Source organism: Actinia tenebrosa, unplaced genomic scaffold, assembly GCF_029948245.1.
Source record: "Actinia tenebrosa isolate PJP-AT-01 unplaced genomic scaffold, QUT_ActTen_1.0 PGA_scaffold5__44_contigs__length_20552954, whole genome shotgun sequence".
Classification (NCBI taxonomy): Eukaryota; Metazoa; Cnidaria; class Anthozoa; order Actiniaria; family Actiniidae; genus Actinia; species Actinia tenebrosa.
In genome coordinates, this window is record NW_028292582.1 from 20,044,467 (window position 1) to 20,067,456 (window position 22,990).

At 37.6% G+C, this 22,990-nt stretch overlaps 2 protein-coding genes and 1 pseudogene across 3 annotated transcripts; all 3 read left to right on the plus strand.

Annotated features, from left to right (window-relative positions):
* Nucleotides 1-151: 151 nt before the first annotated feature.
* On the plus strand, nt 152-11,651 carry LOC116290231 (uncharacterized). The gene is made up of 7 exons (XM_031697237.2): nt 152-339; nt 2,071-2,156; nt 6,219-7,758; nt 8,088-8,182; nt 8,477-8,895; nt 9,364-9,898; nt 10,133-11,651. Exons 3-7 carry the CDS (start codon nt 6,230-6,232, stop codon nt 10,435-10,437), a joined length of 2,883 nt encoding a protein of 960 aa, XP_031553097.1. The 5' UTR covers nt 152-339; nt 2,071-2,156; nt 6,219-6,229; the 3' UTR covers nt 10,438-11,651.
* A 236-nt stretch (nt 11,652-11,887) lies between these two features.
* Nucleotides 11,888-18,251, plus strand: LOC116290234 (muscle-specific protein 20). Its single transcript, XM_031697241.2, has 6 exons — nt 11,888-12,060; nt 14,961-15,100; nt 15,439-15,499; nt 16,477-16,581; nt 17,239-17,271; nt 17,682-18,251. Exons 1-6 carry the CDS (start codon nt 12,010-12,012, stop codon nt 17,877-17,879), a joined length of 588 nt encoding a protein of 195 aa, XP_031553101.1. The 5' UTR covers nt 11,888-12,009; the 3' UTR covers nt 17,880-18,251.
* A 1,808-nt stretch (nt 18,252-20,059) lies between these two features.
* LOC116290235 (myophilin-like) lies at nt 20,060-22,971 on the plus strand (annotated as a pseudogene). The gene is made up of 6 exons (XR_016121316.1): nt 20,060-20,400; nt 21,222-21,364; nt 21,525-21,585; nt 22,097-22,200; nt 22,315-22,347; nt 22,524-22,971. The product of XR_016121316.1 is annotated as a myophilin-like (transcript).
* Nucleotides 22,972-22,990: the final 19 nt, after the last annotated feature.

A 22,990-nucleotide genomic window follows, 5' to 3' on the forward strand; every position in this document is an offset into this window, starting at 1 on the left:
GTTGGAGACTATCTTTAGGTGGAATGTCGCCTGTCTAGTTCTCCGCACAGAGTTTGATTGTTGGAAGCTTAATAATTAAATAAAATAAATGAAATAAAACTAGCCCAAATGAATAGTTAACATGCGGCTTATTCACCTATTGGGCACTCTTAGTCCCAACGGGATTAATGAACGCTTTATTTTCAACTAACCTTTTCTTTTGTCTTTTGATTGTTTGTTTTTGTTTCCTTGCCTACCTTGCTCTCATTGGTTTCTTTTGTCTTATTCTATCATATATACACTCCTTTCTACCACTTCTTTCTCTTTTACTCCGACGAAGGACTAGCGTCCGAAACGTCAGTAAGTTTTTTCATCTTTTCACGGTGTATAATTTACCTTTTCATCATTACTGTTTCATTAGAAACACCGACGCAGCTCACACTAGTTTTTAGCTAGTTATATCTGAATAGTTAACAGATATGGAGAAAGAGAATATCTTATAACAGTGAAAACACTAGGATGCAGGATACATGACAATTAACCCATGACTGATTTTGTATCAACAAAGTTTATGTTCTTGTGAATGCCTAGATTAGCTTGAAGTTGATTGAAAGCTAATTTTTAACGCATTTTAATGTTTTCAGTTACTAGTAACGACCTAAAAGCTTCTGGTTGGTGTAACATTTTAAAAATTTATTTCGTGTTAAAAGTGCATCAAAGTGTACTCGGAAGACTGCGAGCAATAAGTCCCTCTAATCCCAACATATTGTTTACTTGTTTCTTCATGGTTTACACATATCATGAATATTAAAATTGGCCCTAATATTTAATTAATTTGATCATCGAAAAACAGAGACCCTATTTGCAAGGGTTTCGACAAACAGGTTCTTTGATATTTCGATAAATGAAAGACTGATCGAGATGCAAATATTTTTGTATAGCAATATCTCTTTGAAGGGATTTCATAGATGGAGAATATAATTCTTTATTTTTTTCCGGTCCGGTATCCTAAAAAATCGTGCGTTCTGATTGGCTGTTTGAGCGGGCGGTATTTTGTAAGTATCTGCCCGCGCGCGCGGTCCGGTATCCTTTGCCGCTAAACGACAACACAAAACGATTACCAAAACAAGTAAAAAAAATACGGGAAAAAAATAAATAAGTTATTTACCGTCCTATAGTCGGTCCGGATAGGGAAAAACTGTGCCCTCGGTCTTGAACACGGACCTCGGCCTAACGGCCTCGGTCCGTATATTCAAGACCTCGGGCACAGTTTTTCCCTATCCGGACCTCCTGGCCGGTAAATAACATATATATATTTTAAAAGATGCCTATTCTATTGGATACCGCCCTTCGAAACCGCCTCTGGGGTGATTACAGACCATGCACGGCTAACTAATAGATCAACTAATGATCTTTTATCACGTAATTCCAAAACTCACAGGACAGAAAAGTAAATGCGACAGCTGGAAAGAACGTGTTGAAATTAGTAAAACTCTAAAGTTTGAAGAAAGTGAGTTTAAAACTCGCGAAGATATGAATTTTCAAAAATCAAATTGTTATACGAAAGCATTTCGTTTGTAGGCAAGAGATGCCTACGAGCAAAGGTTTTGGCATACAAAATTTACACTTTTCGGAATTTATATCTTTGCGAATTTTGAATTTCTTTCTTTCAAACTTCCATTTTTGTAATTTTAACGTGTAATAGCGAATATAGTGCACGCCATACAGCTATTCAGTGCTACCAAACAAAGTAGCGTAGGGGTAGACAATACATCTTTGTTTTTTTTTTCTTCACGAATATATGCACCGAATCGAAATATGGCGACCAGAATAGCTCTGCACCGACTAACTAGCCTCATGATGGCTGACGTGGAAACAGAAAAATGTTTTGAAATGTTTGAGAGGCTAGTCAGTCTCTTGGTGCAGGACAATTATATTTAATGTTATTCAAATTAGTCGCCATATGTCCATTCCGTGTATGACGTGCACTCTAAAACTCGTTATGATATGCAAAGGATAAAATATAAAATGTATTATTTTTGTTTCGAATGATTGACCCCACGTAAGCGCAAACACTCCCTTCTTGCTCAGTTTCAGCGGACCATTGTGCTCGAAGGAACTTTCTTTTTCTTTGAAGACGCAAGTGAATTCTTGACGAAACTGCAGGAAAACTAGAGGTGAGCCTTGCTGTATGACCCTCATGTGAGAACCAAGGGAAAATCAAGTGTAAGACCTAACCAACTAAAAGCCGACATGTTTTTTCAGGGTTCTATCTGTGCCCTAACTTAGATCAGCCCAGGGATTGTTTCAGGGTTCGATATGAACAATAATGATTATTTGCAGTGAGATTGAGTTTCCATTATGGAGTGATCCTAATTTTGCGGAATTTGCGTTGGATGAGTGCAGAGGAGCGGCAATTTGTAGACTTTTCATCTGCAGTGATTCTTTGGGTGAATGCACTGAATGAGCGCGCTGCGATATATCATTGAGTTTTAGAAGGAAAGGCGGGTAAATGCAAAACAAAATGCATGGAAAGTCTGTAGTTAAATAAAAAAATAAAATGAAAATAGATAAAGATAAAAATGAAATAAAATATTTTTTAAAATGTTGGAAGTAAGTGGCGACTTCGAACAGAATTCTTTGTTCTCTAAAGTAATTCATTCTGACTTTGATTTCATTAGGCGTTATTTAAGACTCGGTCCTTTTCTTTATTTGTATGATAATGCTTTGTGTTATGTCGCACACTTGTATTTTTACGCTTTGTCAAGCAGCCCTTCAAACCCTTTTTCATTTTTGCGGGGTATTGTGTAGCTACTCCAGCCCTTGGTTCCTGGCCCTTAAGACATTTTTCCCCAATGAATCTTTTGCGTCCGCGTCCGTTGAAAGGTAGAGCGTAGAAGAGTTGAAAGGTAGAGCGCCGAAAAAAACTCATACACTCGAGCCACCTTAATGTCCTTAATTACACGAGAAAAATTCTGCGCGCTGCAAATGATGGAAATATGTTGGAAGTGGTGACTTAGAAGTGGCGACTTAGAAGGAAATAGCTTAATGCAAGCGTGAGTTATCCAAGGTTATCTGAAGACGTTCAAACATAGCAATGGCCATGTAATACGGTTCATACCACATGCAAATTAGCGCCCTGTTTACTAGCTGTTGCATATCGCAAGTAAAGTGCTGCGAGTAGGCATGAAGGTTATTTATAGTTGCCATTTATTGTTTATTTATTGCCTGCCTCTATATTTGATTTATTTGTCATAGTGTAGCTGACCACAATAATACTGACAACAAGTATAGCTGTCTCTAACAAGTACATACACTTATTTCAATAAAGTTAGTCACCTGAAAAGCTACAAAGCTGAGACCTGCAAGGATTATGGGTAGATATATTTTACATGTTTCAACTGCTTTTATAACTATTGAGGGATTTTAGATCTTTTACCAGTTACAGTCTCACCTCTTCTGAGCATCCTAAAGCTGCAAATCGTATCAAAAGCTTTGTTTGATATTCAAAAATTCCCAAGATACTCAGTGATCTCAGCTTTCTAGGTTTTTTGGTGACTAACTTTATTGGAAATAAGTGTATATAAGAAAAACAACTAAAAAGTCTCTATGTACTTTTCATAAATATATAAACTTACAAATGGATGGCTTAGCAATATTAAACAGGAAGGTAAACAGCTAAGCTGATATTTATATAATACCAACTTCATCCAGGGAGAACAACTATGTAAAAGAGATGGTTTAAAAACATCCGAATAAAATCAATTTTGTTCGACAAGGATACAATTTATCATAATCACTGTCCACAAAAGCATCAATAAGGATAATAAAATATCTTCACTTTCCCCTTAAACAGTGGCGGATCCAGGATTTTTCAAAGAGGGGTTCCGTTTCTTAAACTGTATTTAGAAAACTCATTAATAATTCATGAGGAAAACACAATAGAAATCATGACCATGAAGGTGATTTTATATCGGATATAGATTCGTCTTCATTTTCTCTGTCAAACTTGGTTCATTTCGTAAAGAATTCTGTACCATATGAGAACATACATCATGAGTTTTCTAAGCCGTTCAATAAACTCGCAGATCGTGTTTTATCGGGTCTAAAACCACTCGGCTACGCCTCGTGTTTTATACCCGATAAAATACTCTCGCTCGTTTATCAAACAGTACATAATTCTCTTTTATTTAGTCGATGTTTGACAAAAAAATTGGCTCTAATCACCTAATTTACTATCTAGTAACGGAACTTAAAGGTAAATCATTCGTGAGATAAATAATATATGAACTAGGAGCACAAGGAAAAACTATTACTTGCCCCTGAAATTGCATTCTAGCCTAAATGCGCCTTACATGAGTGATAGTCTAAATACACACAGATATATATATATATATTGCATAAGTTATTCAACTAAGATATTTCTTAAATAAAAATGTCTGTCTGCAGGGCTGTCAACTCTCCCGGATAAACCGGGAGTCTCCAGATTTCGGACCGTGTCTCCCGGTCTCCAGATTAGAGTATCAAATCTCCCGGATAATCCCCGAAGCTGACCATTTCTTGTCTTGTGAGACTAGACTTTCACAACCATAAAATTCCAATTATTTCATGTTGTTTGTGTTATTTTATATCGCTAACAAAATCAAAACGTTCCTCATGAACTGTTCTTGCAAGCAGGCCATTGTAATATAAGCGATAATCTGATTGGTCAGAAATAAACCAATCACATCAAATGTTACAAAGCGAAAGACGTCTTTTCGCGCGCTTTTTGACGCGTTGTGACGTCATGTCCCTTCCCTATCAATTCTCCAGATTTGAATATCTTGGGGGTTGACAGCCCTGTGTCTGCTACAGTTTCTTCTCTTTTAATGATACCTGTGAGTGAGAGTTCCACGCTGAGTAGGAAAAAGCACGACTTTCATGAATATACTTCTATAAAACTTCCAATATATTTCCATCGATTTAGTCAAGGGAGCACGTTAAAATTTTGATTGTGTTGGTTTATCTTCGATTTTATTGCACGTAATCTAAGATATAACAGACGTACGTTCCTCGTAGTGCTTGTTTACGTGCGCGCGCTACACTTTATGGCAGGCGTTCCTTGCTTCAGTCGGGCTAGCGAATTTACTCCGAAAACCGACGAAACCAAAACACTACGAGGAACGCCTGTCACATGATGGATTGCGCGCGCTAGATAGATCAACCAAGAACAATACCTTTAATTTCCTTATACAAACAAATTTTTAATGTGCTCCCTTGATTTAGTTTGGACATTCCATCGTATTTCCAACATTGGCTTCCAACATATTTCCTCACAAATTTCCGAAATGCACGACTTGTCATCACTAAATAAATCCCAATATATTTCCATGATATTTCCAACATGTTTCCAACGTATTTCCATAGCGGGCCAAGGAATTGTCCAAAAGATTGGAGGACTGACTTCCAATTATTTTCTTCCAACATATTTTCATCATTCAACATCTCATTTTCCGAGCATTACTTCCACAGTGATCCAAGCTTAATAAGAAAAGCCAGGCTTGCTTTGCTGAAAGCCTGCAAATTAGTTAGCCTAGCACTTGCTCCTAAAAATATTCATGCAATTTCTTTATGAAAATACATTGTTTAGCGTGTATTCGAACAAGCATTACACTCATTTCTGTAATAAGACTTTTAGTTTAGGAGATATTTGAGGACAAATTCCAGGATTCCCCTTCCAGAGGTGGTGGGTACCAATTATCCCCACCCTTCCCCTCTAAATCGGGTACCCTAATCTGACAAAATTTTTGACTTTATCTTTATCTTTATCTAATCCAGTGCTCATAAATTGATGTTATCATGGGAGAACTGATGAAATTAGAGATGTTTGCAATGGTTTCAACGTCATATTGTATTTATTAGAGTAAGGATATTTCGCTAACGGAAGATTGAAATGTAAATATTTTTATAGGGGCATATCTCTTTGATGGGGTTTCGTCGATGAAGGAGATAATTAATTATAGATTTGTTCCGTCTTAGATACAGATAGAGACAGAGATGCAGTAAAATTTCCAACTGGGTGTCCGAATACGATGAAAAATATTAGCATCAAAAAATGTTTTCCTCTTGAAAAAGGCCGAATTTGTTTGTGTTGACTCTCAAATTGGAAATTTCTGCTAGGGTCAAGTCCCACAGTTTAACAGTTTTGCATTCGATATATATAAGAGATATATAATCATTTATAATTTGATCTCTTTTAGATTGCAAAAGGATGGCTTACAGATATGTCCCACCTGATGAGTTCACTCCTGAGTCGCGAGTAACTTGGAAACCCTTGAATACCGTGACAAGCTGGAAACAAGAGGAGGAAGGAATCGTGGACAAGTTTACCTTGAACTTTGACTCTGGACACAAGCTGTACATCTACTTCTTTTCTCACACGAGTTTTCGTGTTCGCTTTAATCCTGATCCTAATGCTCCATATGTAAAGAGTCGTTCCCCTGCCACACAAGTTGAGCGCATCGAGGCACACGAAATCAAAGTTGAAGAAAAGAACAAAGTGTTGATCATTGAGACTAATCGTATCAAGGTCAAAGTCAACCTCACCAAGTATGCACTTTCAGTTTACAGAGGAAACCAGCTGATCCACGCTGATCCTGATGATTATAACCTTGTCTACATCCCAAAAGAAGCAGGCGGAGAAGCGGTGGCTAACTTCAAGATGGCGCCGAAAAATGCATGCTACTTTGGCTTTGGTGAAAAAGCAGGCGTGACGCTGGACAAACGACGCGTACCTAAGCAGCACTTCTATGGTAATTTCGGAGGCGACAACAAAGAGAAACTGGGCTCAGCCTTAACATTCTTTAACTATGACAACTTTGGGTACGCCGCGCCCGATTTGACGCCTGAAGGTGAAGTCCAGGGACCGTTGAACCCTAATGGCCCTCTTTATCAGTCATCCCCATTCCTTATCGAACACAATCCTAGTCCAACTGGTGACTTCAGTGGGCCGTCCTACGCGTATGGAATCCTGCTTGACAACACCTCCCAGACATACATAAATCTAAGGCAGGGTGACCAATATTACATCGGAGCGCTTCACGGTGAGCTCGATTACTACTTCTTCGCGGGAGATCACGTCGCAGAAGTCCTGAACGAGTTTACGCAGCTGACTGGTCGCACGAAGCTTAAACCTAAGCACGTCTTTGGCTACCACCAAGGAGGCTATGGGTGGAATTACAACAACAAGTGGAAGCTGATGGAGGTTGCGCTGAAATACCGACAATGGAAGATTCCTATCGATGGATTGCACGTGGATGTCGACCTTCAAGACAGCTACCGAACCTTCACTCACAGCAAAAAGAAGTTCCCCAACCCGAAGGGAATGTTTGCTGCTCTCCATGATTGGGGGTTTAAGATGTCCACTAATATAACCCCAATTATCAGCTGTAATGCAGACGAAGAAGGAGAGCATAGCCCTTACAAAGCACTCGATTCAGGAAAACAGAAGAACGCGTTTGTCAGGAACACTCGTGAAGACGGAAGTGGCACCCACGATTTTTATATTGGGAATGTCAACTATGGTCGTGGTCATCTTACATGGGGTCATTATCCAGATTTGGGACGGCACGATGTGCAAGAGTGGTGGGGTGAGCAATACAGGGACCTTTTAGACTGGGGCCTTGATTTTGTTTGGCAGGACATGACCACACCTGCAATGAAGGCCAGCATTCACCAGGATCCTTGTCCGTTTCTATCCTTTCCTATGGATGTGATGTTATCTGATAATGAAGAGACAAGGTATGTACATAGAAATGTCTTCCAGTCGAAATGTCTGGAAAATAACTCAATGGATCCTTCTCGAATTTATCGGTGGTTGTGAGGTAACATGAAAACACGAATGAAGCCGCTCTTCTCTCGTTGGAATTTGTGGCATTTCTTTTGTTTTTCAATGTTAAACCTCGCATTCAAAAATTTTTGAGAAGGGTCCACTGGCGTTACACTGTCGTTGGTGACAAAACCGAGAGATCATAGGGATGTACCCACGTCCCCCTCATTAGCTTTGTAGTAGGCCACCAATTTTCTGGGTATTTTCAGCTATATTTTACATGACGTTTCTCATACTTTAGGTACGATGATCATAGCACTCACCTTGAAGATAAGAAGCCATTTGCCAAGATTCGTTGCCTGTACAACTACAACCTCTGTAAGGCTACATACAAAGGTACGTTGTCATCCACAAAATTCGAATATATTCATTTCAGTGTTTATATTCAACAAGAAAAGCAAGGTTGGGGGGAACGAAAAACAACAACAACAACAACAAAAACAACTAAAAAAGAATACAAAACCAATAAAAGACCAAAAACGTAGGAAATTAGAGTTAAACCGTCAATCTAAATAGCCTTATTATCAACAAATTCTGTCACATATCACATATAAACGACACGTTTGCATATTTGCTATGCGTGACCATTTCTCAAGACAAAGAATCTTACATTTATATGGTATTCTTTAGGTCTTGAAAAGCTGCAACCCGATCGACGTCATTTTATCATTGCACGAGGAGGCTTTGTGGGCGTTCACCGTTACGCAGGGCTTTGGACCGGTGACAGTACTTCCAACTGGGAATTTGTTCGTATTAACATCCCTCTGATCCTGAACATTGGATTATCTGGCCAGGCAATCTCTGGTTGTGACATTGGTGGATTCTGTGCAGCTTTTCAAGGACAAATTGTTGAGCCTGAGATGCTGGTACGGTGGACAATAATGGGAGCGTTTCTGCCTTGGTTCAGAAACCACTACGACAACTACTACAAACCTTACCAAGAACCTTACAGATACAGCGAACCGGTGCCGAGTATTTGCCGAAAGTACATCGAACTGCGTTACCGTTTGATTCAATACATCTATGACGCAATGTTTGGAAACACACAGGTGAGTATGGTCCATGGATGATGAAAGACGTGATCTGTGAATATTCAGAGAGAAAGGTAATCGGATGGATGGATTGATGGAGGGATGGAAAGATGGATGGGAGGATGGATGGGAGGATGCAGGGATGGATGGGAGGATGCAGGGATGGATGGGAGGAAGGAAGGACTGCTTGGTAAATGGATAGATGAACTTGATGGATGGAAGCTATAGATGCATTTGGATGAAATGTTGGATAAATTTATCGATTGACTGGTAGATAAATGTATGTGGATGAAATAATAGATGTATAGATGAATGAATAGACGTTTGGGTGGATGAATGGACAGAAAGTCTGGTAGGTTGATAAGCTAATGGACAAATTGTTCAGATAGGTGTAACAGACTTGGTCAAGACAAGTTTTAATTTATTGTCAAGTTCTTTTCTCGCTAAACTGAAAAAATTTAGTCAATTCAATTCTTCCCTGTACAGACTGGAAAGCCAATCTGCCGTCCGATATTCATGGACGAAGTGAAGGTTGGAGTCTACAACAACGATCCTGCAGCTGATGACGATCATGGCTGGGGTTACTATGGTTACGTGACGAACCGCATGGATGATCAGTTTTTCCTTGGAAAGGATCTTCTCGTTTGCCCTATTGTCAACCCAGGGCAAACAAACCGTCCCGTCTACCTCCCCTCTGGTAGCAAATGGTACCACTTCAAGGATAACAAAAAGCCTCTTGATGCACCCGTCATGGGAGGGGTGGAGTTCGATTTCTACGCTCCATGGGACAAGATGGGCTCAGACAACTGCGCACTATACGTGCGCGAAGGTGCCATCATTCCTACTCGTGAGCTTGAGCAGTACATTGGTGAGCTGTATTCTCAAGGAAAGGACAATCCATTAACCTTCAACATCTACCCTGGACGAGGCGACAAGTACACGCTTTATCTGGATGACGACGGTGTGACGAATGCAGCTGAGAAGGAGCTGAAGTACAGAATTGTGGACGTTTCACACGAAGGTTTGTTAAGTACACAAGTTTTTAGCAAGACGAAATTAGGTTAAAATTACATCCCTGCAGTGATTATGGGTGAATTTTATTTTTACACTAGTCTTCACCGCGAGTCTTTACCATCACTGAGCCTGAGAGCAGTGTTTGTCGTCTTAGAATTACGGTTTGCTCGACCAATCACAGCACGCGAAACTTTATATTCAAGTCTAAAATTTGACTAATCACTCTTCGTTTCTTTCACAGAAACTCACAACCAGCGCCGTGTAGTTTTCAGCCGTAAACATGACAAGTTTACTCCCAGGGAGACTTTCTATTACGTAGCTTTACTGGCCAGCGGTGAACCCTCTAGAATCACTGTGAATGGAGAAGCTGTTCCAAAAGAAAATGGCGTCAACAATGACGAGATGGCCGAATCACTGGCCGGTCGTGGTTATAATTCCTACTACTACAATTTCTCACTAAATACCACTTTCATTAAGGTCTTTGATGTGAAGAAGGAAATTGTAGTTGTTGCTGACTTTAGTCCTGTGAGTGCTATGCAAGCATAAAAGTGAATAAGTCTACTCCGCAGGCATCTCCTTTGCTCTCGGACTTCCTGTGGAGAGGAGAAAAAACCAAGGGGGAAGGAGGGGTTCTTCTCTGTCTCCTATAACACAGGAATCCCAATAAAATTCTGTACGATAAATATGGAGTGACCTGCGGAGGCTAAAGATGAATGTAATGGAAGGGGATTAAGAGTAAACCAATAACCAGTAAATTAGTTTAGAATTCTCTGGTATTCATGTGTTTCAATGTTTTAAAGTTATATGGGAATCAGTAGGGAGGAAACAAAACACTGCATAGATTATTTTGTTTGTCTTCATAGTTAGTCGAATCGAAAAGTTTCAAATTGAAAAAGAAAGGATGTAAGAGTGTTGTTACATCCGCATTCTCTTGCTTTTTTTTTGCACAAGTTTCACATTTGTTTCTTCAGGAATTGTTATATCTCAAATATACTGTGGCCTAGTATATTATGAAGGCAATTATTCTTGGCTTGCACGTTACGTCATCGTGGCCATGTTGGTGCCATTTAACAAAAGATTTTTCATTAGCATCCATTGTTAACGGCACCACAATGGCCGCCATGGTTTTGTCTTTTGACTCTCTTGGGAATGCTTGCAACCCATCAATAGCTGTGGGAGATCGAGCCGCAAATGCTGTTGGTGTACTGTGGGGAAAATGTCCTGTTTTACGGATATAAGCCAAATTTGAAGCATTTTGACATAAACTGATCCATAAACCACAACACATGTATTTCCCGCATGTCTGATATATTTTAGCATAGCGCTTTCGTTCTTGGGGTTTATATCCTGTTTAGCTAATGTTTCCTTTGAGTTAAATATGTTGCGCGTTACGCCATCGCGGCCATGTTGTATTTCAGTAACAAAAGCTATTCAACCAAAACCCGTGGCATTTTAATCAACTCGTATTGTTCCGTAGTGCGTACATTCCTTACTATACAATGGGCCTTAAGAACAATTCGTACACAATCGAGGCTAAGACTGAGCAAAGGCGAATTCCAAACGGGGGTATTGAGCATCGATATCCATTGCTAATCGCACGTTTTTGTCTTTTGACTATCTTGGGAATGCTATATTATTATATGTTTCGCTTCTCAAAGTCATTTTAATTTCACAATTTCATTGGATAAATCATTAATTAATCTGTCTCCATACTGATGTATTTCCCTTAAAGCTGAACAATAAAAAAAATGTTGGTGTTAGTTAGTCATGTCATGTTTTGCTTGATTTTGACTTGAATATGATAATATCTAATGCTAACCATTCAGGCCAGTGCTTCCCATCTAGCTAAAAACCCGCTTCTTTTTAAATGGTCATTATATTACAGTGAAAATGGTCATCAATTTTCCAAAAATAGTTATTCATAAGACGTTACGTCACCGTGTCACGCCACGCGTTGACGGACGTCTTTAAGGGGTGTAGCTGCATAATTTATCCACACGAGTGTCGACGGGATATATATATATATATTTTCATCCTTGCGTGCTGATTCATTCTTCAATTGAACCTTACCATCTTCACCACAAGCTTTGTTTCTTGGTACTATTAGATCATTTTATCATGGCTTCTCGTCCAAAGGGTTTCGGCATGACTGCAGAATTGCAGAGAAAGGTAAGGAATACTTAGCAATATATAGCAGTGCTGTTCGTGTGTGTCTACGTATCATGCATTTAGCGACGACGAGAGTTCAAGGTCCTAGTTGACTTGTTATTTACAAGCTGTTGAAATTCTTTAGGTTCTTTAAAATCTTCCCTCGGACTCGACAAGTTTTGGGGCTAATTAAAATGTACAATTTTGGAAGAATTCTTCTTCTGACGAGGCGTTGTTTGTTTGTTTTGAAGTTAGTATATAAGTAGAGTGCTCCGAGTGTTAAGTTTTATAGTATCTCAATTTTAAGGAACATTTTATTGTTCTTCATACTATTTCTTAATTCATTAAAACGTCCGTCTGTCCGAGTCATTTTCTTCTCGCTTCACGGAGAAAATAACTAATATTCTACGTAGTTACCTGTTATTCAAATGTGCAATGAATAAAAAGACTAAACAAGCTCTGTTGGAAAGTCTTTCCTAATAATTTGAAAGGTCATCATTATTAGCGTTCAAGAGTTAGCAAATTTTTGTCAAAGCAGTGATTGGAGGGAAGACTTTATATAATCTGCCACGAACACTATCGACTTTAATGTGATATTATTGTTCAACTCTTCTTGACTCTCGAAACTAAAATAGAAATTAAGTATTAAATAGTTTGAAACTGTAAAAGTAACTTCATTACAAATACATATATAAGAAATGATTTTGAATATAAGTCATTTGAAACATCTTTTAATTCTTTCTTGAGAATAACAGTTTTAAAAATTTGCAAAATAATGAATATTTAAAGAAGCATGGTTGACAAATACATTGAGATGATTATTCAAGGCGTCTGACATGCAATTTCATAATTTTATGATGATGCCATGAGCAACTAGTGCTTTCAGTTTCATTGTCTACGCTTACTAAACTCTTTTGCGCTTTATATTTTTTCCTATTGACTCATGTGGATTGATATTTTTGGATTTTTTAATTCCACAAAGAATTTCAATAACTTTTAGTTTATTTACATCTCCGCATGCAATACTCCGGGAGGTAAAGTGACTAAAGGGAAAGCCAACTTCATGTAATTCATTTACTAAAATTTCCTAGAGGAAAACTTTTCACCCAAAACCCAAACTCATTCACTTTTCTTTTAAGTAATAAATCTTGAAGCGCACTTTTCAAAAAAGATATTAATTGAAATACTCTTCAAATGCCACAGTCGTCTTGGTAGTATAGTGTTTTCAAGAAATTGAATGACTGCCAGTTTCACGTCACGGAAATATATCTGGCTACTGTCTGGATTGACTCATAACCTTATCCGGCAATATTGGAACCATATTTTGTAATAAAACGATAAAGCATTCTATTATTCATTGAAATTTTACCTATTGTTCAAAACATTTTTAAAATGCCAACAAATCCGAAACGAACACTATTACATGACCACATAGCAGTCATATTTTAATGGGCGTGACTATATCAACGGTTATTGAAGCGTGATCAGTTTCCTATTCTAGAATGTTCTGCTGAATTCACGTGGCGGTTCAAGATAAAGAGCATTCTAGAAGATCAAAGCCAGCTTCTAAAAGTTCTAATCTATTCATGATGAGCCCAGACGTCTCACATCTGGTTTAAGATCTAACAGAATGATACAGCTTTCCAGCACAGCAACATACTGCCCTACCGTCCCATCTCCTCCTTACAGCAAATTAGTATCGCCTTTTTCTTAGGGACCGATTGGTTCTTATGTTGTGGGGGGTAGAGGGGTGGGGGAGGGAATTTGTTGAAAAAATTTGTTACCCCCTCTGATATCTTTCAATAAAAAATGCACCCCCTTCTTCATTATCATTTAGAAAATGTAGTTCAAATTTAAAGTCACTTGTATTGCATTTGTAATAAACTATGTAATAAGCAATCGATCCCCTACCTCCTGAGTAAATTTCTTTTGAAGAAATGCTATTATTATTAACATAAAGGTTAAACAAAACCATCATTGCTTTTACTTTACATAGACCCACATGCAACTGTGCAAAATTTACAAATTTTATAAATTCTTGATACGGAAGTCAAAGGACCATCAATGTTTTATCAGGGTGACAAAACTTTTTAAATGAAATCACATGTCACTGAAATTTATAGACATATGCATCACACATAAATATGTCGCAATATAGGAACACACATCATGCAGCTTATTTAAGGACATAATAACGAATCATGCAGCTAATTTTGACGCTATCACACACCACACCGAAATTTTTGTTATCCTGTTTTATGATTATTCTTAATGCGTAAGGAGCAAAGCAAATAAGAAAATTAGATTCAATGTTTCTTCATCATTCATGTTTCTTATGTCACTGTACAACTGTCCTTTGTTATTCTGGGATACTGGAGAGAGAGTGGCTTGATGGCTATAGCCCTAATACATTTTGCAGATGTCCACTAAATTGTCAAGCCTTTGTTCCCACTTTTAGTACATATATTGATATGTATACCGTATTTACTTGATAAAGCTTACCATAGGACTTACTAAATTTTTTTGGGTTTCACATGTGGCATTATCAAATATGAGATAATTTGTCATTGTGTATTAGGGAATGAAATATGCAATAATTGCTCTCCCTTTACTACAACTTAGTGTTAATTTGCTAACCCACTTACCACACATATGCCCCATTCTCACCCCCCTCGCTCCCCACCCCAAAAAGTTTGTTTACAAAAAGTAATTGCTGCACCTGCCCACCTGCCCAAAATCCATTTAAACCCCTTCCCGACTCATCCAAAAAGTTCATACACCTAGGCTGCAGTGCCTTATGGGAAGAGATGGTAAATACTGCCAAATATTAATGGACTTCTGGCTCATTTCTGATTTGCAATATTTTATATCAGTAGTATTGAAAAGTAGCATTAAAACATTTTCCAAACATTTTTCCACAGAAAGATGCTAAGTATGATCCAGAGTTAGAAAGACAGGCTATTGATTGGATTGAAGCTGTTTTGGGTGAGAAAGCATTGGGTGGTGCCTCAGGTCAAGATGGAGTACATGCAGCCTTGAAAGATGGTATTATACTCTGCAGGTAAGAGTTGTAGAGTGAGGTCATTAAACCCGTGAAATAGATATTATACTAATTATACACATTAGTAGACCCTAAATGCATTAATTTCTTTTGTGTCTATTTGACTATTATGCATTGACTAATAATTTTTATTTCATGGGTTAAATGCTTTCACTCTATCATGACAATTATTACATTGCTTAACAATTAGACCTCTTGTCCTCATATTGATCGTTATAAGTCAAAACTGGGACTTTTCACTACTAGTGGTCTACTAGTTGTCCACTACTGCATTCTAATTGGATGAGCTACTACTACTATTTTTTGGAGGGACTTACATCTTTCTTTTTTCCCCATAGAGTTGCAAATGCCCTTGGTGGAAGTATTAAATTCAATCAAAGCAAGATGGCCTTTAAAATGGTATGTTTAGTGTACTAAACATCAATAAAATGATGATAACTAACAGTTACTAGTTGGGACTGTGCTGGTGTGTTGAATGCAACAAGTTAATAAGGATGACTAGTGGTTACTAGTTGGGACTGTGTTGGTGTTTTCAATACAACAAATGAATATAAAAAGAAAGAAAACATGTACAAAAAGTTTCAAATTGTATTGATGTTGCATACGTTAGTCCTTCATTAGACAATTTAGACAAATTCAACATCTTTCGTGGAATTTAAAAAAAACAACCAGTCCTTTTTAAGGACAACTGAAATACCCCTAAAATGGTTTACCTTTGAATGTACTCATGCTTTAGAGATGGTGACGTACCTTTACAATTATTTCCTTCTTACATAATTTTCTTTTTGTCAGATCAAAGATTATTACAATGTGAAGTTTAATTTCACTATAATTCCATCACCACAAATAACAATTAATGATCATATCCTTTTTGTAATCACTATCAAATCCTGCAATCTGATTGGTTCAAAGGAGTGCGATTAATTCCCAAATCGCATCCTTTTGAGCTCTTAATTGCATCTTTTTGAAAGAACCAATCACAGAACAGAATTCTTATATTCGGCTAATCAGAGAAGAGAATAAAACAAGCCTTTTCAACGCATTTGCAAAGTGTTTTTCTTTATGTATTGGGACATTTTCACACTTTTTGCAAAAAAGCAAAAAAATTGTATTTTTCATGTAGTCATGTGTATGATTACAAAAAGGATATGATTAAGTGGTAATTGAACTTTGTGTCATGCAATTTTGGATCAAAATCATACTTGTGATTAACAAATTGCACTCCTGCTACACAGTCCTGCGATTTTGTAATCACTCGTATGATTTTGGTGCAAATTGCACTCCTCTCAGTTCAATTACCATCATTAAATTAGATAATTATAAATAAGTAATAATTAATTAGGACTTACCTTGTGGTCCTTTTTTATGCTTTCTAGATGGAAAACATTGGAAAGTTTCTTGATTTTGCTGATAAACTTGGAGTGCCTAAATCAGATATGTTCCAGACAGTTGATCTGTACGAGAAACAAAATATGCCTGGTGTAAGTATTTATCATACTCAACATTGTTAAAAAGATTTTATAGTAAGCTTTTAGCTGATAATGATCACTTCTTTTGAAAAAACCTTTACAAAATTCCCTTGAATGACTATGAAACTCTGAGTTGAGGTTAAAGGGGCACTTGGATGAAAACGCCCCAATTTTTGAAAGTCCAAATAACTAAAGTATTTGAGGATAATATGACTCAATTACGACTATGAAAACCAGATTAGTGAAAATTTTAGCCTGGGAGCCACTTGCTATTGAGAAATTTTGGGTTAAAAGCGAATAGAACAATAGGGTTGAGTAAATGACGTCATTTACTCACAATTTAGATGCTGAATAAAACTGACGATTTTCATCCCCCACTTTTGACTGTCAAGAAATATGTTGCTTGGCTACTATTGGGGCCATATAGATAGGTTTACCCAAATTTAAAGTCATTTCCAATTTTCCTCGATTTTCAACCAAGTGCCCCTTTAAACTTGATGTATTCATACTTAACTGTACTTGATGTATTCATACCTAACTGCATTTTATGAAGTTTGAAATTCATGGATCTTCATGGAAATGCAGGAATATTTGAAATAATTCCATACGAATTCAAGGCTAAACTTAAGCAACCAAGAATTTTTCTGACTTTTTTTTACTTTTCAATAGGTCATCAATGGAATTCATGCTTTGGGAAGAAAGGTATTTTTTACACTTCAATTTGTCTTCTTTCAAACCTCCCTTCCTTCTACCACTCAACCACTAACTCATTGACCCATCCTTCCATTTCATCCCAACCCATACATCCAATTATCCATCCATCCATCCATCCCATTCACCAGTGCACCCACCCTTTAATTCATTGACCAACCCACCCACCCATCCATCTATCTATTAGTAAAGACAGCTATATCCATAAATCCGTCTGTCCATCCCTCTCTCCCATCCACCCATTAGTCAAAACAACTGCATGTGCTAATCGTTTTTTGAACACGGTTCCCCTCTCTTCTTTTCAACACTGTAGACCACCGATCAACGCAAGCAATTTTTTCCTCTGTCTATTATTAATGTATTCACCATTTTCTTACTACTTCCACCAATTTTTTTCATAGGCCCACAGCACAGGTAAGACCCCACATCCACTTGGACCCAAGGAAGCATCTGCAAACAAACGAGAATTCACTGAAGAGCAACTTAAGTCTGGACAAAATGTCATCGGTCTTCAGATGGGTACGAACAAGGGAGCTAGCCAAGCTGGAGATCATTTTGGGCGTCCAAGGCAGGTTGCAGGGGCCAACGTTTACAAATAAACACATCAGAGAATATAAAAAATTCTCCTGCAGCAAGTATGAAGAGTCAAGCTTGCCTTTAGATTAACTGATTCGTCTGTTTTATTACGTTTTGATAAAAATGAGGTGATTAAGCTTAACATCAATTATATACAAAATATAAGTCATTATGACTTATGGATTTTTTATTTGACATGTGACTAGACATTTTATGAAATATTTTTCTGTACCCTGCATATGTAAACAATTTTTTCGCCAATAAATATTGTAGCTGTGGTCTATAATATCGGGGTTTTTTGCTAGTGTGAAAACAATACTGATGTGCACTCTGATTGGCTAAGGCTATGCTGCAGCGACATTCTATCAATAAATTTGTAAGTTCTGACAATGTAACGCGCTCTGATTGGTCACTAGTTATTGTAAAGTGTGATCATACTGTACTGCAAGTTTCCTGGTTTCGAAAATCGTGTTTTTCCTTCGCTCCAAATCACTCTTTTCAGCTACAGGACTTCTTAAAAAGTAAGTAAATACCTGTCTTTATATCCGCCTTGTTTTGTTTCATTCACGGCGGCTATGTGGGTTTCTCTGTAAAACTTTGAACGATATTCTTTCCATTTTTAAAGCTAAGTTTAAAGCTTTAATTTTTGCAAAGTTGCACACTCAGATGGTTTTTACTTTTTTTACCTCTTCTTTCCAAAATGAGAACAGGTTTTACGAATCTTGTCAAGTAAATAGCAGCTTGTTTTATTTTAAACTTTTTCTTTTCTTTTCTCGATTGGGCAAGTTTCTCGCATGACAAGTTTTTTCATTCAAAGGCTATTTTTTCGGAATCGTAGTCTAGTAGCTGTCAGTGTTTTATGAAAATATACTCACTTTAACTTTAATTTCTTATATCCAGTTAATTTTAATTTCTTATATCTATTTTAAAAAGGTCGAGAATCACCTAACTTCTGCTCGACTTTTTTTCGACGGCGAGCGCCCAAAAACAGAAAGGAAATCGTCTCTTAGTAAGACAACAATCTAATATATTTATGTTCTTTAAATGATTGTGATTTGAATAATATGATCGTCCATATTATAGTAATTTTGAAGAGTTTTTACCTCGATTTTTTTCTCTATCTTCGACTGAGGCGCGTCACTTTGATTCATCTTTGTTTTGGCGGGAACAGTTGAGCATGAGCAACGCGCGCGCGGGCGTTGAACAGATACGTTTCTTCATTTCCCGCCAAAATTTTCGAAAACAATCCGGCGATAAGTGATGACTTTTACCCTTTATAAAATGACATCTCTAGGAAATTCACAAAAAAACTGCAGAAATTGAAAATATAGTAATAATCTCGTATGAACTCGAGATACAAGTCAGCCCGGTAAATGCGAAAAGTATTGTTGATCAAAATTTAATTAAATGAGTGTAGAAACTTCTCGAAAGATGGTGCTTACAGCTAACCTCACGGATCATAGTTGTATAAAAAATACTTGACGTGTTTGCCGGTCTCAACAAGTGATTAGCTTCCTGTTGTTTTCCGATGATTGTGGAACTACCAATTTGGAAATACGGCTCAGTTACTTGAAGTATCCGAGGAATTTGACAAAATACAAAATCAATTTTACGCGACGGCTCCCTGCGTGGAAAAGAGAAAAAAAAGCACAGCGGGAGGCACAAGCAAAACGACGACCAATAAAAAACCCCTATGAATACCAGTGATTGAGGATGAATGATGTTATTCCTTTAAAGGAATAGACAGCAACTGGGATGTCTGGGACTATGACTGGTATGTCAGGTTCATTAAGATATATCAGTTCAGGCAGCGCTCCTTTTTTTCATATGCAACGGCACCCAAACTCTCTAACATTCTGAATGAAAACAGATTCATTAAAGGTCACTATCAATAGACGTCACTTCCGGTAATAGCTTCGTTTTTAATGGTTTGTAGAATCTTGGAGGTTGTTTTGATTTCGTAGAAATCGTCAAATACAATGATAGTTTGACGACTTATTTTGACATGTTTTGACTCGACATCCGCTATTTGCCTTTCAGTCAACCGCTTGTTTGCCCCCCAGTCAATTCCAAAAAAGTCACGTGATTGATAGTAAGCAATAAAGCAATTACTATCAATCCAATTTCTGAACTTTTTTGTAAAAGTCTCCGAAAATAGGCCTAGGGTTGGTGATTTCTTGTGCATTGAGCTTTCTGTTTGACGGCACTTAGCAAACAAAACGAAACACAAAAAACGGCCGAAAATGACTAAATGTTTTTAAATGAGTATTCTGTGCCGCATGAATGGCAGGAAAGCAGTGAATTGCGAAATTGAAATGAATATGTCATCCTATGGTGTACCATATTTAGAATTGTAACTGTTACCTCGATGAAACGTCTTGGTGGGGTGTATACATTTATATTGTTGTGTTGTTACATACATCATTCATCACTTGAACCAAACCATCTGCATCATCTTCTGCCATCTTTTTACTCATCACCCCCGGCTTTAATATGGCTTCCCGTCCAAAAGGTTATGGTATGAGTGCAGAACTGCACAGAAAGGTAAGATTTAAACAACCAATTGCATTGACTTTAATTCAACCAAATTTCTTCGCAACTCGACTAATTAATCTAAAATTAGTGGCTTTCGAATAAGTGTAGATTAGCTTCCAAAATTCTTATCTTGCTTTCTTTCTTTTCTCTTCTCTTTCGATTTTACGAAGTGTATCCTCGGCTCACTTTCTTTAAATTACTGATATGAAGCAAGATATATATAATTTTCGTGTTCTCGTTCTGTCTGTGTGTGTGCCTCTAAGTTTAGAAACATTGCCTTGAATACAGTGGTCACTGTATTAAGCGAACACCTTATTAAGCGGACATCCTTCGCTAAACAGGCAAGTACAGTAAAACGACACAGGGCAATTTATCATAGTCCGAAAGGTGTTCTTTTAATCATACTAACATGTACCATGCACTGTATCTAACTCACTGAACCAAGGCAGCTGAAAAACATAATTTCAGTCTGAGAATTGGAAACCTTTATGGAAGTATACAAATTTGGATAAGTTAGTAAAGTTTGTCATTTTGCTCATAAACGTTAAAGTTCACGACGGGAAACTAACGTTTTGTGCAATGAAAATGTAAAGGTTAATTATTTATTAAAATTTTGATAATAATATATTTTGGTTTATGTTTAGAATTATGTAAACAACAAAAAATTGAATTAATATTCAGGGATGTTTATTTCTCCCACGGCAGGCGGTATACGTTAGTTTAGTGATACTGTATCTGGTCCATTGCACATGCGCTAGGGTCTGCTTCCCTTGAAAAAATACAGAACGACAAAAAGACCTAAGTGTATACTATTTTTACGTACTCGACAGAAAGAGGCGAGCTATGATTCTGGTCGAGCTTCCGAGGCCATGGCCTGGATCGAGGCTGTGCTAGAGGAAGAGGTGTTTAATGGGTATGGCAGCAGCTCAAATGAAGTGCATGCTGTCTTGAAGGATGGTGTGATACTTGTTAGGTATGTATGGAAAGATTGGTACTGAGAACTACCCGCGGAGAATTATGGGAAACAACACAGTAGCCAATTTTCGATATTCTGGTTGAGTGGTCAGGAACAAAAAAATAAATGTGTAATTTTACCATATAAATTAGGTAATTCCTTAATCTTACTTTCTCAGACTTGCCAACGCCCTTGGTGGCAAATACAAGATCAATCAAAGCAAGATGGCTTTCAAAATGGTATGATTCTTGTTATGAACTTCCCCAGTTAGTAGAGTGCTAAATTTATATATATAACAAGAACCGAACCTTGTTAGAATTGTAGCAGCGTGAAAAAGAAGAAACGGTCCAAAACACAAGAACAAAAGAATTATTATCCCTAACCTTGAATCAAGCAAGCAATTCCAACCATCTCGAAATATATAAATTCTTGGGAAGAATGAAGAAACATATCAACAATATCAAGAGAGAAAAATACAAAGCAAGGAGAAAGATAAGAAGGGAAAACGAGGGAGGGGATGTTTCTTAAGGAATAATGGAGTGGGCGGTCAGATTTTCGGTATGGGTTACCAAGGAAATCTCCCCCTCCCCCCTCCCCCCCACCACCAAAAAAATGAACGGCCCCTCTTATCTTCCAAAAACATTGAGCTTCACGATAATATAAATAAGACCTCAAAAATATTACATATAAATGTGCTCCTGATCTGGAAATATGCCTTACTTTGTAGCTCTTATTTTCAATACTTTTTAGATGGAAACATTGGTAATTTTCTTGACTTTGCCGATAGTATTGGAGTGGCTCAAAGTGATAAGTTCCAGACGGTTGATCTGTATGAAAAACAGAACATGCCTAGTGTAAGTACTTGTTAGTAGTTGTTCTTGGCATACGAAGAGCCATTATATATTTATGGAAAAAAGTCTGTTTGGTCCAAGTTTCTTTAATTTTTTTACCTCATTTTTCCTTGTTAGGTCATTGATGGAATTCATGCTTTGGGAAGAAAGGTATGATTTTTTTATTTCTTATGGGCTGCTTGGCGGTCTAAGGAGTTACGAAGAAGGATCTCCCCTCTCTTCTCTGCAACACCGCAGACCGCCGAGCAACGCAGGCTATTTTTCTCTGTCTATTATTAACGGTTATCACCTATTTTCTAACCACTTGCACCAATATCTTTTCATAGGCATACAGCACAGGTAAGACCTCACATCAACTTGGACCCAAGGAAGCCACTGCAAACAAACGAGAATTCACTAAAGAGCAACTTAAGGCTGGACAAAATGTGATCGGTCTTCAGATGGGTACGAACAAGGGAGCTAGCCAAGCTGGAGATCATTTTGGGCGTCCAAGGCAGGTTGCAGGAGACAACGCTTACAACTAAAATCACAAAAGAAAGGAAGATATTTGTGTTCTTCTACAAGTGATGAAAATAGAACAAAGAGTCTAGGACTTTTTGCAATGTTGTTGTTTTTCGCGAGTCTTTTAGTGACCAACGTAAATCAACTTCGGTTTCATATGTATTTTAACGTAACTGTGGCAATCACTTTGTTCTTATTGCTGAACTTGTATTTTACCCATTGTTGTAAGTGTTACTATTTTGCCTTTTTACTTTACCATCTGAGTAATTACGAGGGGAGGGAAGGATAGAGT